Source organism: Salarias fasciatus, chromosome 22 (assembly GCF_902148845.1).
Source record: "Salarias fasciatus chromosome 22, fSalaFa1.1, whole genome shotgun sequence".
NCBI lineage: Eukaryota > Metazoa > Chordata > Actinopteri > Blenniiformes > Blenniidae > Salarias > Salarias fasciatus.
In genome coordinates this window covers 8,425,292-8,445,927 of record NC_043765.1, presented here as the reverse complement: position 1 = coordinate 8,445,927, position 20,636 = coordinate 8,425,292, and the positions used below count along the sequence as shown (strand labels likewise).

The 20,636-nt window shown below is 43.5% G+C and overlaps 2 protein-coding genes across 2 annotated transcripts; both read left to right on the top strand.

Moving 5' to 3' along the window:
- The first annotated feature begins 537 nt into the window (after nt 1–537).
- On the top strand, nt 538–4,495 carry LOC115409457 (cytochrome c oxidase subunit 6B1-like). Its single transcript, XM_030120659.1, has 4 exons — nt 538–672; nt 1,775–1,898; nt 2,819–2,919; nt 4,335–4,495. The coding sequence occupies exons 2-4, from the start codon at nt 1,793–1,795 to the stop codon at nt 4,386–4,388; spliced, it is 261 nt and encodes an 86-aa protein (XP_029976519.1). The 5' UTR covers nt 538–672; nt 1,775–1,792; the 3' UTR covers nt 4,389–4,495.
- Nucleotides 4,496–6,447: 1,952 nt separating this feature from the next.
- On the top strand, nt 6,448–19,275 carry slc2a3a (solute carrier family 2 member 3a). Its single transcript, XM_030121028.1, has 10 exons — nt 6,448–6,562; nt 13,427–13,528; nt 14,569–14,729; nt 15,323–15,563; nt 15,668–15,830; nt 16,922–17,109; nt 17,190–17,294; nt 17,394–17,492; nt 18,025–18,228; nt 18,907–19,275. The coding sequence occupies exons 1-10, from the start codon at nt 6,551–6,553 to the stop codon at nt 19,273–19,275; spliced, it is 1,644 nt and encodes a 547-aa protein (XP_029976888.1). The 5' UTR covers nt 6,448–6,550.
- Nucleotides 19,276–20,636: the final 1,361 nt, after the last annotated feature.

Below are 20,636 nucleotides of genomic sequence, written 5' to 3'. Positions count from 1 at the left end.
GCTGACCTATCCAGAGTGCATCCTGCTCTCAGCCATGGTTGGTTAAGGCTGGTTCCAGTGCCCTGCGACCCTGCACAGGATAAAATGGTGTAGAAGATGCATGGATCATGGAGCACCAGCACTGAAATGCCAAAGAAAGGGAATGTTTGACCTTTTACAGAACTTTCCTTTTCCATTTTGAGACATTTTTAAAGATCATACAATAAATATTTGTATTTTTGGTCAACTGCTTGACTTGGAATATGTCTGCAAGGAGGGAAAACACTGTCAATTTTAAGCAATGTGTGATTAGTATACAATCTTAATTATATATAACCACCATGCATAGCGCTCATATATCTTGATTTGTGAGGTTAATCTCTTGCTGGTGTCAGCTGCAGTTGCACCTTCCGCCCATGTCCAGCAGGGGGCGTTCGATTGCAGCTGCACCTCCCTCCTCCATCCAGCAGGACGCGTCACTGTTCAGTTGCACCTCCCTCGTCTGTCCAGCAGAGGGCTTTGGTTTGCAGCTGCACCTCCCTCCTCCATCCAGCAGGAGGTGCTGTCGCCCTGCTAAAAGTCAGATCTGGTCGAGTCGCCATTTCTTTCCCAGCATCCATTGCGACTGTAGCCCTTCAGGATCGCAAAGGACGAAGATACTTAAAATAATCCAGTGTTTTTTCCATCTAAAAGGTAATAAAAAAACCGCAAGAAATTCAGATTTATGCTCACTGATTAGGATTTATTCGCTATTAATGTTCATTCGTGTTAGAATTTGAAGTCTGTCGTCGTGTTGAACCCTCCGGACACGTTCATTGTCAGCTGAGGAGACTTAACCGTTATTTACTATTTTTAACCCTGACATTGTGGCAGGAATTCCTAAATATTAACATAACTGTGACATAAAATGTTGCTTTTATTTAATTATTAATGTTGGTTTGGGTGAGCGAAGCCAGTCGGAATCGATGCTTTATTCCTTTATATCGCACTTTGCTGTTCGTGTTCCCCTGTGACAAATATTTTGTTAATTTTGCACGGATGTAATGTCAGTGTAAATTGACATGTTGAAACATTTACACTATGTGCGCGTGTTAGATATCCGTTATTTGCGCTGTGCAATTCACTATTTTCACTCCAAACCGCGGCGCCGATTATCTGAGCCTGTAAATGTATTCTTCATTTTATAAGCGCATTGCGACTCCTTTAGCTCGCTTCAGTCTGCTTTGGTCCTTCAAAATGTACAGAACACAACAGTCAAATTACCTTATTAACACACTGCTACACACACCGAAAGAGGAACTTTCTCTTGTCAAGGATGGGAACACAATCACTGTCGTGCTCATCACATCTATAAAACAGCTGTTCATCAGTTGAACCCAATTTCAGCTCGTTTGAGTGTAATTTAAAGTAAACATCTATCCAAACTCCATGATCTTTCCATATTTGCTGTAGTTTTACCATGCTCTGATAGAATTCTACATAATTTATTCATCACTTACGTCAAAAGATTAGATTTTGTTCCCAACTGTTACAATTTAACATTAAAGTTATACTTCAGTTTCCTCCTGTTTCTGTTGCAATGCACACAGCACAAGAGCTCAGACACACCGTTGACCTCCTCTTTTCTACTGTCGAGTGGTAAACACCTCTACCTGACCTTGTTATCTCTGTGTAACCTTGTGGCTTCTTGAAAATTCATTGTTTACAATAATGTGTCATAGTGTGAGAAGCCGAATGGAGGGTGTAGTTCTGTCTGTCAGAGATGATCACATGCTTTTATTTTTACCCTCTGTAGATCTGCTGCTGCTGAAAGATGTCTGACCACATCGAGGAGAAGATCAAGAACTACAGGACGGCTCCATTTGATGCCCGTTTCCCCAACACCAACCAGACCCGTAACTGCTACCAGAACTACCTGGGTAAAGGAGACCGCCGCTTCTCTCCTTCTTAATGAGTGTTTTGTGTGCTTTCTTGTCTTAACTCCGGGCCGGCACAGGCCCGTGTCCTCGTTTACTCTCAAACCGACCTGAACTTTGAACTAAAGCAGGTAAAGATGGCTGCAGGTCACATGTGGCTGAGAGCAATGCTTCAAAGCTCCGGCTGCACCGCATTGTTTTGCTTGTGCATGCTCATGCTGTAAGGTCACACTGAAACCTGATCCAGTGACTCTCTGAAGGCCTTCAGCTGACTTTCTCACACACACGCCGACTGTTTTTCTCTTTTCTTCTCCTGAGATGAGAACGATTCTCACAATAATCTGAACTGTTAAAATAAATGTGGTGAGATAAGAAATCCTAGTACTGTGCAGACTTGGAACAGAAGAGATTCCCACATGAGGCCGTTCTGCTTGATTTGAAAAAAAAAACAAAAAAACAGTTGCAGTGGCTCTGGAAGAGCTCGGTGTAATGTTACATCAGCTGACGATCCACTGTGAGAGAGCAGTGCAGGTAAACATTTATTTCTCTGTTCCTGCCTTCTTCAAATCTGATTTATATATTTATTTATTTATTGTAATTGTATCTCTGTAATTCAATCAAGAGTGGCAGCTGTTTTTCAGGTTGGATGTATGTATGGTCTCATCCGGACCTCACGGTTCACTGCCAGTGCCACTGAATGGAAAGACCACAATATGTTTCACTCATTTAATCACAACAATCAACCTGTCATCAGCCTGCCCATCACGGCGAGGCCTGAGGTGTGTCCAGCTGGGCTCTGTGCTGATTGATGTTGGAGACGAGGAGCACTGATGCTGAGTCCAGTTAAACTGATCAGCTGTTTTCCTTATTTAGAGGTTTAACTGATGTTGATGTCTTACAGCTCCGTTTTGTTTTTTTCACAGACTACCACAGATGTAATAAAGCTCTGTCGGCTAAAGACCAGGACACGGCCCCCTGCGATTGGTACCAGAGGGTCTACAAGAGCCTCTGCCCTGTCGGCTGGGTACGTCAGGCTGTTTGCATCACAGCAGCTCTCCATAGACACTCTGAGCAACTACAGCAACTTTGACCGCTGAACCTAGTGTTCAATCATTCAAGTCTATAGATAGAAAAAAAGAAAAAACAATACAAAACAATGTAATGGGAAGGAAGTAGAAAGATGTCAACAGGTTGAAGTTCATAATAGTGAAATGAAGTAAGTACAATAAATTACAAATTTTTTAAAATAGCTAAAGTTAGACTAAATTTAGATTTAGATTGCATTTAAACACTTTCTTTAGCGTAGAGGACACAACAGTGAGACATCCGTCGATCTATCGACCTCTCCTTTGCTTTTCATATAGTGTGAGCATGATTGACAGAATACTCCCAGCTTCAATACGTGATCAATACCTGGGTCGTCCACTAATGTGGAATTTCTCATGCTGAGTTGCTGTTTGTACTGTGATCTTGAAAACACAGTAGTCCCATTTACATAAAACCCTAAAATCCTCCTTATAATGGGAGTGTGAGATCAATCAGATTATAAACGTCTCATATAAACACCTCAGTGGATCCGATTCACTTGGATTGGGTTGTTAAAGGTAGTCTACCCTGAATGATAATCTGCTTGAAGACAGCGGATCGTGTTATACAAGCGGATTACTCGTTCTGTGCATGCGCTCCCTCGTATGTCGAGTCATTTAATGACGTCCGCAAGAGGCAGGAATCCAGAAAGTCAAAACCAAAACAAGCAGAAGAACTGGATGGTGGTTAACAAAGGGTTTGAGATGGCAGAAAATCGCGTAATAGTGAGTTTTCAAACAGCTCCGTGATAAAATACCGGCAGGCCGTCCACAACCAGGCGGAGCAGCCCTTGGTGGTGTATCACGGGGCTATTTGAGCAGATATCCAGCAGATAAAAACACACTGGTAGATGCTGAAAACTACTGACAACAAAACTAAAGATGAGAACTGAAAAGTGAGAGAGAAACCTTTTTTTCGCATGTCACAGGTACAGTATGAGAGGTTTCATCAGGGGCTCGTGCTGGAGGATTGAACGTGGATCACTTTATGCAGCGTCTATGATCACAGATCCTTTTAATGCAGTTGTTTTCAATCTGATTGAAAAAAAATCCCCCTTGTAAATTGAGCCAATTACTTTTTTTTCCCAGAATTAATATATTGATCATCCAATCGATGTGAAATCATTAAACTCTTTGTAGTGACTTCAGTCTTACTGGGAGGATCTATTGCTCAGATGTAGTATTTTCAATCTTTTCTGGTATTTGCACTACTTTGTGATGTACTGTAATGTTTATGAAGTATGCTGAGAAAGTTGGAAACAATCATTCAGCAAAGAAACGTTTTTTTCTGTAACGAGCCATAAAGCTGTAGCACATTACTAATTTGCCTTCTTTTCTCACTTTGATACCGCAGGTTCAGAAATGGGACGATCAGCTGGCTGACGGGAACTTTCCCGGGAAGATCTGAGCATTCAGACTTTACCTCTTCTTTTCTCAACCTAACTACATTAATGTGAAACGGCCTCATATTTCTGTACAGAAACATTTGAATAAATTATTGAATGAGACTGTGAACCGTGCTGTGCTTGTCTTTAATCTGTCAGTCAGCAACAGGAGCAACAAAAAAGCCTTAAATCGAGTTTTACACTCATTCAGTGGACAGGATTGGTGAAAAAAAATGCCAAAATAACCTATTTTTAAAAATTGTGACACAGGATAACCTATGAAAATGTCTATTTTTGCAACAATTTCTATGAAAATGACTACAATCTCAACAGAAAGGCAATTTTAATGTGACATGGTACAAAATACAGTAAAATGTCCAGAAAAACTTCTCCTACATCTGTTGCATTATGCTTTTCCTTCAAACTCCCCCTGACGGCATGACCTTGAGACCAGTTCATGATCAGAGAGGTCGCTGTCCTTCATGGCAGCATCTGCAACATCTCAGCTCAGGCCTCGGTGGACTGTTGTCTGCTACTCTTTAGAAATTTGCTTGGTGGTATAAAAGGCCAGATTGACGCCTCCTGCGGGCTGACTTTGGCCCATGGGCCTTATATTTGACAACCCTGCCTTAAAGGGATACTTCAACATTTTGGCAAGTTGACCCATTTAGCGTAATTCCTTAGTCATTTCGAACAGCATACTTACTTTTTTTGTGAGGGTGAGCTGTTGTGTCCGTCCTGAAAACCTTCCCCGACTCACCTCTGAATAAACAACAGCTCGCCCTCAAATATTTAAACAAATATTTAATCTGAGGAAGTCTATACAAAGCTATCAGCCTGATCACAAAAACACAATTGAAAAAAAGCCCATTTGTGACATTAATTGTAAAAGTTGCAGTTTTTCCCCTGGTGCCTCATGGAGTTAAAAATGATCCGTGTTTAAAACTGCACTGCAATGAACTGAATGTGTTGAGTATTCCTTTGACACTCCTCTGACGTCGAATTTCAGATGACTTTTTCTTTTTCCTCAGTCACGAGCAGATCACGAGGCATTGAGAGCTGCAGTGTGTTTATTCATTTGGCACCATGTGGAAGCTTTTTATTGATCGCTGAGTGTTTGTGTGTGTGTGTGTTTTTTTTTATCCAGCACAGTCTGTTCAGAAAGCGCTCCACCTCCTTTTAGAAATACTTTGTCACCTTTTCCCCCTGAAGTTTCTCCAGTCGTCATCCGTCTCCACCCGGAGCATCCTCTGAGCCGCAGCTCGTGACCGGTTGCCTTGGTGACGGGCCGCCTTGCATCAGCATCTGCAGCATCAGCAGCGTCCGTCACCGCGTGCTGCTGTCAAGGTCGGCAGATACAGAAAGAGAGAAAGAGAGAGGGGCATTATGGGAAAATGAGGAGGGCTCCACGAGGGAGGGGGGTTGCACGCTCATCCCAGCACGACCACCCCCCTCCGTCTCCCTCTGCGCATGCGCCACTTTTTTTTACGTCAACATTGCTGCTTCCATAATAGGAGACGTCGACGCCGCCCGCTCCGCCTCGCCTCGCGGGATCATGCGGTGATGATGCGGAGGAGTCACGCAGCCCTCTGCACGTAATAAAAAAATAAATAAAAAAATAGAAGAAGGGGCGGGGCCACGTGGCGACATCCGAGCGTCGCCGTTTTCTCACTGGCTAACGGAAAGCGACGTCTCTGGACGGCTACGTGCGGTCCTCCTCGCTGCGCCCCCGGAGACGGTTGATGTGAGCGGAGGAGAGTCAGGCTGCAGCCCCCCCAAAGAGTCCACCTCCACCCAGACAGGTGAGTGTCTCCTCCACCCCTCCGATGTGCACGGATTTAGGGCTTATTCAGCCAACGCTGAAGGTGTTAAAATCTCCTCCCTGCTCCGGTTTGACCTACAGAAGTAAAAAGAGGTTAGCTTCGTTAACTGCTCTACTTTTCCAGTCTGAAAAATGAGCTTTCAGGAGCTGTCAGTGTGCCTTGGGGGGTGATGGAGGCGGTCGTGTCCTCCTCTCCTGGCTGCCGGAGCCGCCTCAGCACCGCGGACAGCGCCTCACTCTTAGGTTCGTTCCTTTTCCTGCAGCTGTCAGCGCCGGCGGGCGGGTTCTGTGGAAGCGCCACCTGAAGCTCCCAGCTCCTCTCTCCACATCAGAACACGGTGATCTTCAGACTCATCCGAGAAGATGGAAGGACAGGCAAGTGGATTTTCAATCTCCTCCACGCGCACATGTGTTACTCTCTTCATCAAATGCATGCAGTCACTGCAAGTTGACATTTTTTTCTGAATTATGCACGTGTTTCTATAAAAAGTCAGTGTGTGAGCAGAGCTGTGTGGGCGTTTTGAGGCTGAGTGCACGCTATGAAACCTCAGTGAGTCACCCATCAGCACAGTATGGACGAGAGCTGCATTCTGGAGATATGTTTGTGAATGCTTGCTCTGGGTTCTGATCATGCCTTCCAGGCCTGCGCTCAGCAGTAGTGGCTGACTAATGGTGTGAGTGAGGAAATTAATATGCAGCTTTTGTGTGACTCATGTTTGTCCTGTACTTTTGAGTAAATATCTTCACAATAGAAGATAAAAAAAGGCAACTGAAAACAGATGAAATAACTTCATATTCAATTATTCAAAACACTTTCTGTAGGCTTTTCTAACCGCAAAACATTTATCCACAACATTCAGAGTGAATTCACATAAAGATTAAAGCAGTTAGATCTCGTGAGAGTACATTTGTCTTTCTGTTTCCAGCTACACGTGTCTCACTGCACGTACACACAAACGTAACACACTGACACAAGTCCTCTGGGCTTTGAGAGGAGACCTCTGGGAAATAATGTGAATCAATGTCCCGAGTAAATAAAAATAACCTGAAGGAAGATCAATAGAGCAGAGGCTGCAGCAAAATGTGCCCGTAGCTTTTTTGCTCTTTTCATCTTAACTTTGATTTTTATAAAATAGCAGGGGGAATTCAAACTTCAATGAAATTACTGCTGTGGTGGAAAACATCTTCATCGTGGAAATGAAAGTAGCTTGTACAGTTTTAGTGCAATTTTTAAATTCATTATATGCACAAATAAAGCCAAACTTCACAATAAATTCTAAATGTTTTGTTGTAAAGTTTGTGTATAAAGCAGATTTGATCATTTCTTGAAACAAAATGTTGTTCATGTTAATTTGTTTTCTCATAAAATGCTATATTTAAAGGAAAACCAACTTTCTTATAATCCTGCATAGAAATAACTTTTTAATAAGTTTTTTAACAGTTTAATGAGAATAAAGAGCAAATCTGCATTATGTTTAAATTGATTGTATGATCTCTAAGAAATGATAAAAGCTACTTCTACCTGTAATTTTATTAAAATTAAACACAAAAAGACAAATAATAAATTTCCCTTTAAAAACTGATTGTGAAAATAATCCTGCAAAGTTTGAATTTATTTTCATTCACATTTGTTCTAATAAAAGTTAAACACGTCATCATTTATAAAACTTTTTTCACTTTTTTTCACATTTTCAGAACATTAAAAGCAATATGTGAAATACATTTCTATTTAATACAAAGTATGAAAGGAACATTTTAGCATTCTAGATTATTTGCGAATGCCTAAACTTTTTAAAAAGCTTCTCCATATTTTTAATCCACGTTTGACAGCAGCAGATTTTTCAGAAAGCTTGCGTTATGTGTAAATATTTCTTAAATGTGGTAAACTTTAGCAGTATTCACTAAACTGTTATCTACATTTATACAACAGAAACTTAGAAAACAGTGTGAGATTCTGAAGAAAATAAGTACTGTACCTTTTTTTGACGGAAGTTAAATGCAAAAAAAAAATATTTTGAAGTTTTGTTTAAAGTGTTGCTTAACATGATTAAGAAAAGAAAGTAGTTTTTATCAGTGTAGGTGCCGTTGCTGTATTGTTTGACCCAGAAAGCAAGAAAATATTATGAAATTTAAACACAAATTCACTAAATTGCTATTTTTTTATATCATCTTTCACAAAAACATCCAAATCTTACAGAAATATGTGGAAAACATGAAACAATAATGACCACAGGCTCTGATTCATTATAAGTTCAAACTCCAGAGGATGTGCGCGTCTCCTCATGTATTGACGAGTCGGTTGACCTGAGTGTGTGTGTCGCACCTCGATCTCCTCCTGCTGCTTCTCTTATCGCTGATGTCGATGTGGATCAGTGTGTCGACACAACACACACTCAAAAAAACACAGCAAGCAGTTGTTATTGAACTCAACCCTGTCAACAACTCGATGGCATCGGCTGATTGACTCTCGTGCAGATGTAGGTCAGATGGAGCGTGCCAGTGTGTGTGTGTGTGTGTGTGTGTGTGTATATGTATGTGTATGTGTGTGAGTCCACGCCCTCATGCATCACTGCAGTGCATCGCAGTAGCTTTAATTTCACGAGCGCCTGTTGCATGTGTCAGCTGGTGTCAGAAAAACTGTCACCTCCAGGCTGTTGCCATGGAGACAGTGTGAAGGGAGGAATGTGGACTTTCTCGCATGAATGGAGGGAAAAACGGAGAGATGGGACATTATGAGGGAGTTTCAGATGATTTGATTTCGTGATTCACACGTACAGATGCTGAACTTTTTTTTTTTCACCATGCAGACGCCAACAGTAACAATAAATCTGAGTTAAAGCTGTACAGCCACGTTGAGCTGGATTTGTGTGTGTGTGTGAGGACACCGTGATCAGATGCTGTCCTCACGACTCCCGTCGCCATAGTAACACAGCATCTGTTCAGTGAAAGGCTACTACAGGCATCGGAGTTTGTTCTGTGCTCGGCTCCAGTCTTTCTTCAGCACAACATTCCATCCTGACGCTACGGCTGATGAGCGAAAAATATTGGAAATTATTCATGTTGTCTGCAATGGAATTAAAAAAAAAAAAATCTGTATTTATGAGATTAACCCCTTATAGGACAAGTTTTACATTGAAAGAGAAGGAAAATATTTAGAGGATACATATCAAGACACCTTGAATTTTCTTAAATGTGATGAAATGCTAAAGTTCCTCAATAAAGTCACTCTCCTGGTAAACAGTGAAGAAAGATTATAGGATTTCTTTACACTGCTCCCAACTCTTAGATGATCTGTCAAGCTTCCCAGCAGAAAGTGTTTCTGATCTGATCTGTTGATATTTGACCTTCTTATTGATCTTTAACTGAGACTTTTTGGCTGTTTGTCATGTGACCCAAAACTGGACTGCTGAGTCACCGTGACTCGACAAAACAAACCAGACACAGAGACAGACAGTGAGATAAAGACAGAGACAGAGGAAGGTGAACCTCAAGTGTGTATGTGTGTGTGTGTGTGTGTGTGAGTGTCCCTGTGTGCACTTTCAGCTCGGTGTGGCTCTCGTGTGAGGCTTCCAGCTCTGTTTTCAGTGTCTTTGTTAATTATCATAAAGTGTCGCTGATGATTTCTGACAGATGATGAAGGGTCCACGTCTGAGTCCGTCCCAGTAGAACCCAGGGGAACATGCATCTGTTCGGAAACGTTGTTGCTGCTCATGGGCACCACAGCTGGAGTAAATAGTTCTTGTACACATGTGGGAGTAAACAGACAACAACAGAGTGGCATCACACATAATCAGTATCTAATATTGTGCTCTGTAAGCAAATTGCTGCATTTAAAATCCATAGTTTTAGTATGTTTATGTTCAGGTAATTAGCACAGACATGATGAGAAGAAGCTTTTTTCTTTATTTTATCCCTCAGCAGGTACAAACACCTCGTCCGTGTTTAATTCTCAGAGAAACAGGGAAGCTTTCAGCCTGTGAGGCTCGCAGGGTCATTCATCCTCTTTTTAAATGTCACTGAAATCCTGAGGGAGCTGATGCTGCTTCAGAGCGGCAGGACAAGATGCTGGAAGGAGCAGATTTCATTAACCTCTGGATCTGAAACGATGGCAGACATGTTGGTTTGAAGGGATTTCTTCAGTGGGGGTTGATTTAAGAAGAGTAATTTCCTAAATCAAACATGCTGGGAGGAAACTGACACGATGAAAGCCCTGAAAGTTGAAAGTATTTCTTTTTCCATGTGAGGAACATGGTGGTCTGCTGTGATCGAACCTCCGTGACCTCCAGGATTGACCTTTGAGATTTGTATTGATTTCCTTTCAAGCTAACGTCGTAAGATCAAATGAAGCAGTTTCCTTCTCCACCTGCAGCTCACTGCGTCTCTTCACCAACAGAAGCTTTGATTTGCTGACCAGACGTCCTGCTGCTGCTCAGGATGAAATTAAATAAAACACAATCACCTTCAGGTCGTTTCCTGTGCGCCTGTCTGTCTCTCGCTCGCTCCCGATTGGCCCCGTTCGGCCGACGCCCCGTTCGGGCTCCGAGCGAATCCCGAGAAGTGCAGCCTTCGCTAATATGACCCGACCTCGCTCTGATATCGTTGCACCAAGGGCGGTGGATCACCTGAGGCTGCTTCCCTGCAGCGGCTCACATGTCGGCCGGCGGCTCTGCAGCGTCAGCAGCCGGCCGCAGCAGAAACAAAGACACAGTGGCCCACTTCCTGCCGCTGCGACCTGGAATGACCCCAATCCACCGGGAGGGAGGGATCGATCATGTGTAAGGAGGCGGCTGCTCCGCCTGACCTCTGTCGACCTCCGATCGGGCTCAGGTGGGACGGGACCTCACATCGAGATTAGGCGAGGAAGTTTATTAGTATAATACTTTTCATAGGAAGGGACCCTCAATGAGGAAAAAACTAGACCGCAAACACACGCTCAGCATGAGAAGATGCAAAGATGCGAGTCGAAGTCAGTAATTGCTAACACCGATGAGAATTTTTATTTCATTTGGCCCGTAAACGGCAACGTCCAAATGGTTTCCAAAGATAATCAGTCACAAATAAAAATAAAATAGGAATGTTTATGTCTTGTATTTCTGCAGTGATATTTTGGCGGGACTTTTAAAAAGCAAATGCATGACAATCACATACACAATAAATTCACAAATAAGTAACGGTCGGGGATCGAAAAGGTGTGATTGCACTTTAGATGTTCCTGTTTTTTAAATGCAGCAAATTTTGGAGACGCATTCTAATGTTCACATCCCTTTCATTCACTTTCAGTTCACAAAAAAACTGTTTTCAGGATTTTTTCACATTTATTTAGTAGCTTCTCAGTCTGAAATGAATAGATTTTTCCAAAATAGATTATTTTTAAGCTATTGTATTTATTGACCGGTGAAAACCATTGAAAGGGTTGTTGTCTGTCCAATTTACCAAATTACTTTTAAAAGAACCAGATGTTTTTGTCATAAATCTGTAATTTATATCAATTTGTTTTCTTTTGTTATTCTTTAGAGATCATTGCCTAAATTCAACAAGATACTACAATTTTGATTTAAAACATGGTAAATAGTTAAAATGTAATCAAATTAGGAAGGCAAATGGATCAGTTACAGGTTCAGAATGAATCATCATAAAGATTTTGTTTCTGATTCTTCAAGTGTCTTCAGGGAACTTAGATGACGACATCCAAGTATTACCAGCTTACTGACCCTGAGCCTCAATAAAACAGCTCGCACACATTACTCTGCACCACACATGCTTGATTTCCAGCACTGTATTACACACGTATTATAATTTCTCAGCAATCGTGGAGCTTTTTCAAGGTCAGACAAGACGCAACCATCGGACGATTTTATTAACTGGCAGGTTTTACGGGGCCCTCTTCAGTCGTCGGAGCAGATAAACGGCTCCGATATCAGATTTCTCCTGCATTTAGCTGATTACCTGGGAGCTGCCTGTAAAGCTGTGATTTTAGTTTTACCGTGCACCAAAGAGAGTGAGCGGCAGCACTAGAATACAGAGGAACCGAGGGTCAGCAGACTGAAATGTTTCAAAAAGAGAAGGAAAGAACCAGAAAATGTTGATTTACAGCGACAGTTGTATTCATATTGCCAAACACAACCAAAGTCCTTCGCTTGTGTTTTACTTTTCCTAATCTGAATCAGGTAGAGAGTGGCTTGATGAGGGCTTTGACTGTTGCACCAGAAGTTGCCGCTTTCCATCCACAGGCCTCTACGTTTGACTGCATGTTTGATTGGTGGAAAATAACGTGGTGAAACAGGCCAAAAGTGAACTTCCGCTTCAACTGAGAGCGTTTCAGTGGTTCAGCGTTTCATTGATTAACTTTGAGAATTTCAAGTTAAGGAAATATGCACAGAGCACGGTGTCTGTTCTGAAAGCTGCTATGGCAGACAAAAATACATTTCTCATATTTTTCTTTTGGCTTATTTATAAATGCCACTCGAAGTGTTCTTTCCAGTTTGATAGGCTGCTGTTTTATTGGTTTTCAGTTGTCTCAAGTACTTTTCTAATATTGATGTTGATGACTGTTTACGATAAAATGGTCTCTAGTTGGTGAAATGAGACACAACAGCTCAATTGACTTATTGCATAGATGTGAACTGTACAATAAAAATTTTTCCACTGAAATAAACTGAAATATTGTTCAGATTCACTGCTTATGATGACTTTTCAGTTGCGACCAACAGATTAAGAGAGTTTTTTTTCAGTTATATTTAAATATGTAGATATCGGTCAATATGAATTTTGTTTATTGGTGTTGACCCAGTTTTTCATATACCTGCAGTTTCATCTAAATATTATAGCTCCTCTAAGTTGCAAACGTGTAAAATAATCAGATGCAATATATTTTAATATTTAGATCACTCCTTATTGTAATTAGCATAACCATTAGCCAAACCAAATAAATAAAGTTTGACTTCTGGTTCAGTCTTTAAACTGCTGAATATGATGGGTCAAACTTATAAGACGGTGCTCACTGTACTGAGATTCTTAATGTTGTTTGTCTGCATGTGGCTCTAAATCAGTCTGTTGCTTGAGTTGAATCATGTTGACGTGTGCGTCGGGCCTGCCTGACGCCGGCGTCGCCATGTTGCCACATCTGTCTGTGCGCCGCAGTGATTTAATCCCATTAGGAGCTCCCATTTCAGATTTATTACCTCTGCGTCTCCTGCCTCCGCCCTAACGTTTCCACCCCCTTCCCCCGTCTGCCTCCAGGAAAAGCAGGTCACAGGTTATCTCCTCTTCTCTTTGGCCACCGCCGTCATCGGCTCCCTGCAGTTCGGGTACAACACCGGAGTCATCAACGCTCCGGAGCAGGTCGGTAAACCACGGGAAACATGTGACACTGCTTGAAAACCCGCCTGGAAAGGTCTGAAGATGTGAACAGTTGATTGTCTCTCTCAGCAACAAAGTGCAGATCAGGTGGTTTTTTTTCCGAAGCTGCTTTTGATTTGAATTTCTAGTCCAAAAACAGCAATGTCAGAGGTTTAAGTTTTCTGCACATAACAGGAGAATAAATCCTCGTGTGTCTGAGGTAACTTGGCTCCTGTGCTGTGCACGAGAGAGCGAGCGGCTACAGTGGGTGTAGAGAGGAGTCAGGAGGTTGTGCAGACTCAAGTGTGCTGCAAGAGGTGTGATAGTAGCAATGAATGGACAGTTTCAGCTCCAGTTAACTGCTGAATATTGCATTTTGTTTTTCCCTACCGACTGAAGAGTCAGTCAAAGATAGTTAACTCTGAAGCATCAGTGAGGAAGAGCAAGTTTGTAATTTGGAAGCAGGAAAAAAGGTAACTGTTTTGACACAGCTGACTTGTTTGTGTCTGAAGCAGAATGCACTTTCTTATTAGAAGTATTGCGTTTTTAATTTTACTAGCAGTTACAGATTAAACTTTTCCACTTTCTGCACATTACAGTCCGAATTTATTCCAGAATTCTCTCTACATTGCAGCAACTCCCTTCCACTCTGAACACTTAATCTCAGACCTTGTTATCTTTTGAGTGAAACTACAGATAAATCCAGAGAAGCAGTGTTTTAGTGATTCAGCATGCTACAGGAGAACAATCACATTATTTGAATCAAAATGAGCAGAGTTTATTGTTACCTACACACTTACTATCAATAATTTCCTTTTGCTGTTTTACTTTCTACATTTTTGGAACATAACTATTGCAGCTTCAAATAATGGATATCGTACATGATGTTTGCAGAGCTTATGTTGTGTTAGTTGTGTTTTATATATTAGATATCTCCCATCTGCTGGTGAAGTTAACCCATCAGTGGACATGATATATAAAAACTGAAAATGTTTTGATGCAAACAACCGTCTCAGTGATGTTTTTGTCTCTTCCCACATCAGAAGCTGCAGGCTTTCTTCAACGACACCTGGATGGAGCGTTACGGGAAGCCCATCAGCCCGGGGGTTTGCACCATCGTCTGGAGCGTCTCCGTCTCCATCTTCAGCGTGGGCGGCATGGTGGGCTCCTTCAGCGTGGGCGTCATGGCCAACCGCTTCGGCAGGTACGGGATCACTTTAGTTCCTCCTGTGATTGTCGCCTTTATTAAAAAGCCCGAAGCTGTTTGTTATTTCAGATGTCTCTGTTCTTATTTTTCTCCACGGCCGCTTTTAGCGTTGCTCCTTTCCTGTAATGGAAGTCCTCAGTGATTCGGCCGAACCGTCACAACCCATTACTCTTAATGGAGTTCATGAAGCGTGTTTTTGTCTTCGGCTCAGCTGGATAATGCCCCCCAGAGTCGCTCCCGCGTTTCTGCTTTTGCGCCGTCACAACACACTTAATTGTTTTTAAAGCTGAAGCCAATAAACTTCTCTTCCTGTGACTCATCAGGCAAATAAAGATATGAAGTGTTTTTTTCCAAAAGTAATTTCATATTTAAAAGAAACGTGTTTGATTATTAAATAAATATATCAATAAGTTTTCATTAATCAGTGAGTTAGCAGTTAAGAAACACTAAATATACAGAATTCTAGCAATTTGCTTGACATGAGAGGGCAGCTGTATAATCTTCAGGTTAATGTATCTCCTGCTCTTTGTCAGAAATCAGTAGTAGTCTCTCTCTCTCTCTCTCTCTCTCTCTCCACCTCCACCCTCCAGGCGCCGCTCCATGTTCCTGGTCAACTCCCTGGCGATCATCGGCGGCCTCCTCATGGGCTTCTGCACCATCTGCTCCTCCTATGAGATGGTGATCGCCGGCCGTCTGGTCATCGGCTTGTTCTGCGGCCTCTTCACCGGCCTGACTCCCATGTACGTGGGGGAGGTGTCGCCCACGCCGCTCCGCGGCGCCTTCGGCACGCTGCACCAGCTCGGCGTGGTCGTGGGAATCCTGATCGCTCAGGTTTGAGACAGTAACCAGGTCTAACTGAAACTGACGAATAAAAATAATGTAAAAGTGACGTTCACATTTTGAACTGATCGCCACACCGTCGCTGCCATTCTCAGATCTTCGGTCTGGAGGGTCTGCTGGGCTCCCAGAAGCTGTGGCCCCTGCTGCTGGCCCTCACCGTGGCGCCCGCCGTGCTGCAGTGCATCCTGCTGCCGTTCTGTCCAGAGAGCCCTCGCTTCCTGCTCATCAACCTGAAGCAGGAGGAGCAGGCGCGCAAAGGTACGAGCCGCAGCCGCCTGCAGAGGATCGGTCACCTCTTCCAATAAACCACAGCTACTTGGTTTCTTTTGACGCTGCTTCTAGACCACTGCAACCACAGAAGCTCCTGTTCTGCTCCGGACTCTACTGCACCAAGCAACACTACGCCTACACCTATTAGTACTGTCACCACCACAACTGCGACTACTGCAAAAAAAAATCACATTCCCCTCCCTTGTTTTTTGTTTTTATTGCTTATAAATTATGCAACGGAATTTATTACTTGAAAAAAGATCCAAAGAAAAAGAAAGAAGGCGGAGGTAACAGTGATTGAGGTGGAAGCGGCGATGGAGGGAAAGCGAGCTCTCTGTGGTTACAGATCCTCTGAGGTCAGGTCAGGTGAGCCGAGGAGAGAAGAGTCCTTGAACAAACAGAAGGTTTTGGCATCTGCTCAGCTCACAGGGGCGACTCGGAGGCTCTGACACACTTCTCTCTCATCTTTCATCAGACACAAACCCAAACAAACGGCAGGTGGCTAACAGTTCTGAATGAAGCAGCTCTGTGTGCACGTTTGGCTCTTCTGAAGTCTCTAGTGACGGGAAGCATCCTCGTTCCAGTCCTGTGTTGTAGCGCAAAAGAGAAACACAGCAAATGGAAGACTGGGCTTTTCTTATTTGTTGATCATATGGAGTAAAGCTTTTTGTTTGCTGAAGCAGAATCCCTTCAGCTCTGTGAAACTCTCGTCCTTCCTGTGGTGACGTTACATAACAGCCTCTCACTGGAATGCTTCCACAACAAAAACCACCGATTGTAGTTAATGAATTATAAATGAATCAATTTAATGGATGGATCAGTGATGAAGCATTAAAAGGTGGTTAAATATGTTACTGACCTCGAAGCAATGGACTAGATTTGTAAAAACGTAAAAAAAAAATTTTTTTTTTTCAAATCTCCCTATTCCCGAAAAAAACATACTAAACTACATGTGAATTTTTTCATGTATTGCGCTTAAACAAAGAAAAGGCTTTAGAAATATATTAAAGGTTTTTATTGCTGCTGTTTCCCTCGTCCGACCCGCTGTGGCCACACTTTGACCCCCGTCTCTCTTCCAGCTCTGGTGCGTCTGCGCGGCACCGAGGACGTGAGCAAAGACCTGCAGGAAATGAAGGAAGAGAGCGCCAAGATGGCCATGGAGAAGAAGGTGACCATCCTGGAGCTGTTCCGCTCGGCGTCGTACCGCCAGCCGCTGCTCATCGCCGTCATGCTGCAGCTCTCCCAGCAGCTGTCCGGGATCAACGCCGTGAGGCCGCACTCCGCTCCTCCCCATCTGTTTGGACCTGAAGCGCCGAGTCCCTGACCGTCTCTTCTCCCTTCTCTCAGGTGTTTTACTACTCCACCGGCATCTTTAACACGGCCGGCGTGAAGCAGCCCATCTACGCCACCATCGGCGCCGGCATCGTCAACACCGTCTTCACCGTGGTCTCTGTGAGTCGTCCCCGGTGTCCTCTTCACCTTCCCGTCAGACAGACCGTGGTTTGTTTCTCCCAGCAGCCCCTCACTCTGCCTCCTGTCTGTGACTCGCAGCTCTTCCTGGTGGAGAAGGCGGGCCGGAGGACGCTACACCTGCTGGGACTGGGCGGCATGGCGGTCAGCGCCCTGCTCATGACGGTCTCCCTCCTGCTGGTGAGTTCAGCACCTCAACCTGATGGTGAAACCATTCAACCCAAACTTATTTTATTGATCCACAGCTATAGACATATCTGCTGCATTTAAAAATATCTTAAGAACCTAAAAAAATCTTCACAAAACAAGTTGGAATTAAAAAAAAAAAAAAAACTCATTGAACAAACGTGCTCAGCACAGAAGCCAAGTTTGACCAAAGTTTTCTGCTCCTCATACCTGGAGAAAAGCCGTGAGCACACATATCTGGTGACTGTAGCCAGCAGCAGATTGTTGAATCATGGCTGAAGTCTGGAACGTTTCAGGTCACTTTGGCATGAATATAATGTTATAAGATTCAAATTATAATAATGGAAATGTAAAATATTGTTTCCGTTTCTATCAAATCTTTAACAATCAGGTTCACAGCATGAGATGTTTTGTTGGCGTCAACAAATTTTGATAATGTCTCACTGAAAATGTAGATCTGAAATGAGGAAAAACCACTTGGGCGCCTCTGGTGCTGCAGACTGAATGTTTTCCTCTCTCGGAGCAGAAGAGCGTCCCCGCCATGAGCTACGTGGCCATCATGGCCGTCATGCTGTTCGTGGCGATGTTCGAGCTGGGCCCCGGCCCCATCCCGTGGTTCATCGTGGCCGAGCTCTTCTCCCAGGGGCCGCGCCCGGCCGCCATGGCCGTGGCCGGCTGCTGCAACTGGACCGCCAACTTCCTGGTTGGAATGAGCTTCCCTAAACTCGTGGTAAGAAACGAGCGAGGGTCACCTTCAGGGTTTGGTCTGGGTCTGATGCGGTTGTCTTTTTTGATCAGTCTTCAATGTTTATTAAGTTATTTTGTTTAATTTAACCTTTTTATTAATCCATATACTTTTTTTATCTTTTAAATAGTGCATTATTAAATGATGTAAAATGCAAAACTCAATATATCCAAACAGACTGATGCATTTTTTTAAATGTCAAAACTTGAAAGTCAAAATAAAATAAACATCATTATGTCCAACTGATGCACTATGAATCTGTCAAATGTGGAAGTTTGACCAGAATTACTCATTTTATACAATTTCTAGCTAATTATTGGAAGTAATTTTATTCAAGTTTGCCTAATGTTAATCGAACTTCACAGTCTTTTGCCTTTTTAAAAACCTGAGTATGACTTACTAACCTCAATAGGCCTTTGTCATTAAACACTGTTAAAAATATCAAATACATTTTGTGAACAAAGCATCAAAGTTTGTCAGGTTATTATAAATATGTTTTCAAAATCTGTGTGCAGTAGACCTCAGTGTTTAGTCCAACTGACTCTTCGTTAAAATGGTATTTCATTCTGTGTTCTGGAGTTGTCACACGTTCATCAATTCATCATATGATTACTTACAAAGCCTTACAGATGGATTGAGCCTCCCTCTCTCCTTCCTCCACAGGAAGTGTGCGGGCCGTGGGTCTTCCTCATCTTTGCCGCCTTCCTCCTCCTCTTCTTCATCTTCACCTTCATCAAAGTCCCGGAGACCAAGGGCAAGACCTTCGACGAAATCGCCCGCACCTTCGGCGGCGGCCCGCCCGCCACGTCCGCGTCCATCGAGGACGCCCCGGCCAGCGCCAGCACCGCCGTGACGCTGCCGTCCTCCCCTGTGAAGGAGAAGGTTCCCCTGGTGGAGGCGGCGCCGGTGGCAGCGGCCGCCCCGTCGGCGGCGGCGGCGGCAGAGACGCCCGCGGCGGCCGCAGAGGCCACTGAGAGCACGCCTCTGGACAGCAAAGCCGGCAGCACAGGAGAGACGACAGAGCAGGTGTAGACGCAGACGCAGACGCCGCAGGTGAGGGAGGCTTTAAACGAAGGAAGAACCGTCACCATCAGGTCCTGAGCTTCAGGACGTTTCATCCTAGAACAAAACATTGTGAAGTTATCAGCCGTGGCCTTTCTCAAGTCATGATTTCTCGCTTTCATGGTCACTCTCCGGAGCTTTCTTCCTCCCTTTAAATCCTCTCGTCCCTCAGCTTCGAGAGGGAAGCTGCCGGTGTAGAAACAGATTGAATTTACTGCACATTCCCTGGAGTCCGGCTGCACCCGACGCGGGGCGACTCGTCCAAGGCGGGGCGATGCGATCTCGGGTACTCTGAGGCGACGCGCGCCGACAGCGACCATGTACAGATGTCTTCATAACCTCCGGGTGCAGGTAGTGCCAGCAAGGTGACGTAGGCAGCAACGGTTCACTCCTTTCAGTTTGATTTATTCACACATTCCCGTTTTAGATGTCTCGATATCGGAAACCGTGGTACGAATTGTAGCTGTAGTGTCCGTTTCATTCACCGCTGTCATGTTTTCGAAAGCGATCTCAAGTAACGTGTCAAAATATGCTTTTTCCAAAATAGGACTCCGTCTGCAGCTACCTGTGAGCAGACTGGAGAGCTTTTAAGCAACGCCAAAGCACTGAGGGCAAACTGCTGACGGAACGTCCGATGTGGTTCTTCTAGTTGCTGAGTTATGTCCGAGGAAAAAGCAAGCAGCATTTTAAAGTTATTTATCCTGAAAGCTGAAGCTGTAATCCACAAGTCAACGGGTTGAAAATGGTTCATCTGCAGACTGCAAGACAGCAACTTCTTAAACTGTATCCGATCTGAATGATAACCTGCAAAGCTGAACAGTTAATCACATCTGCAGCTTGGACATGAATATCACTCCAACACCATTTCACTGAGCTTTTAAATATTGTTTTAACATAAACTAAAACCAAAGTTGAACCTTATTAAATCTGCCTCATGTCTCGTGGAGGTGAATTCCCAGTTTAGCACAGTGAAGTCGGAATATTTCTGTATAATCTGTGTTCTGGGGCTGCCAGGGTTTGGAGAGAGTGTCGTTCATAGATTGATTCATCCCATAATCCTGCCGTGCGTCTTGACAGCTCTCTGACGTCTTGTGGTTTGCAGATGCAAATGGTTGCTAATAGTTTAAATTCTCCAGTGAGCTCTAAAAGTAGGTTTATGTTTTATTTTGTCGATGACTAAAGCAACCTCACATTTGTTCCTTATGCATCCTTGTGGATTACTGCTTCACTTGAAGCTTTTAGAATCTTAAAACCTGGTCCAATGTTGACTGTAGCTCATGAATTCTGTAGACGGACGTGTCTGTAAACATGCAGACGTGTAGATTCCCATA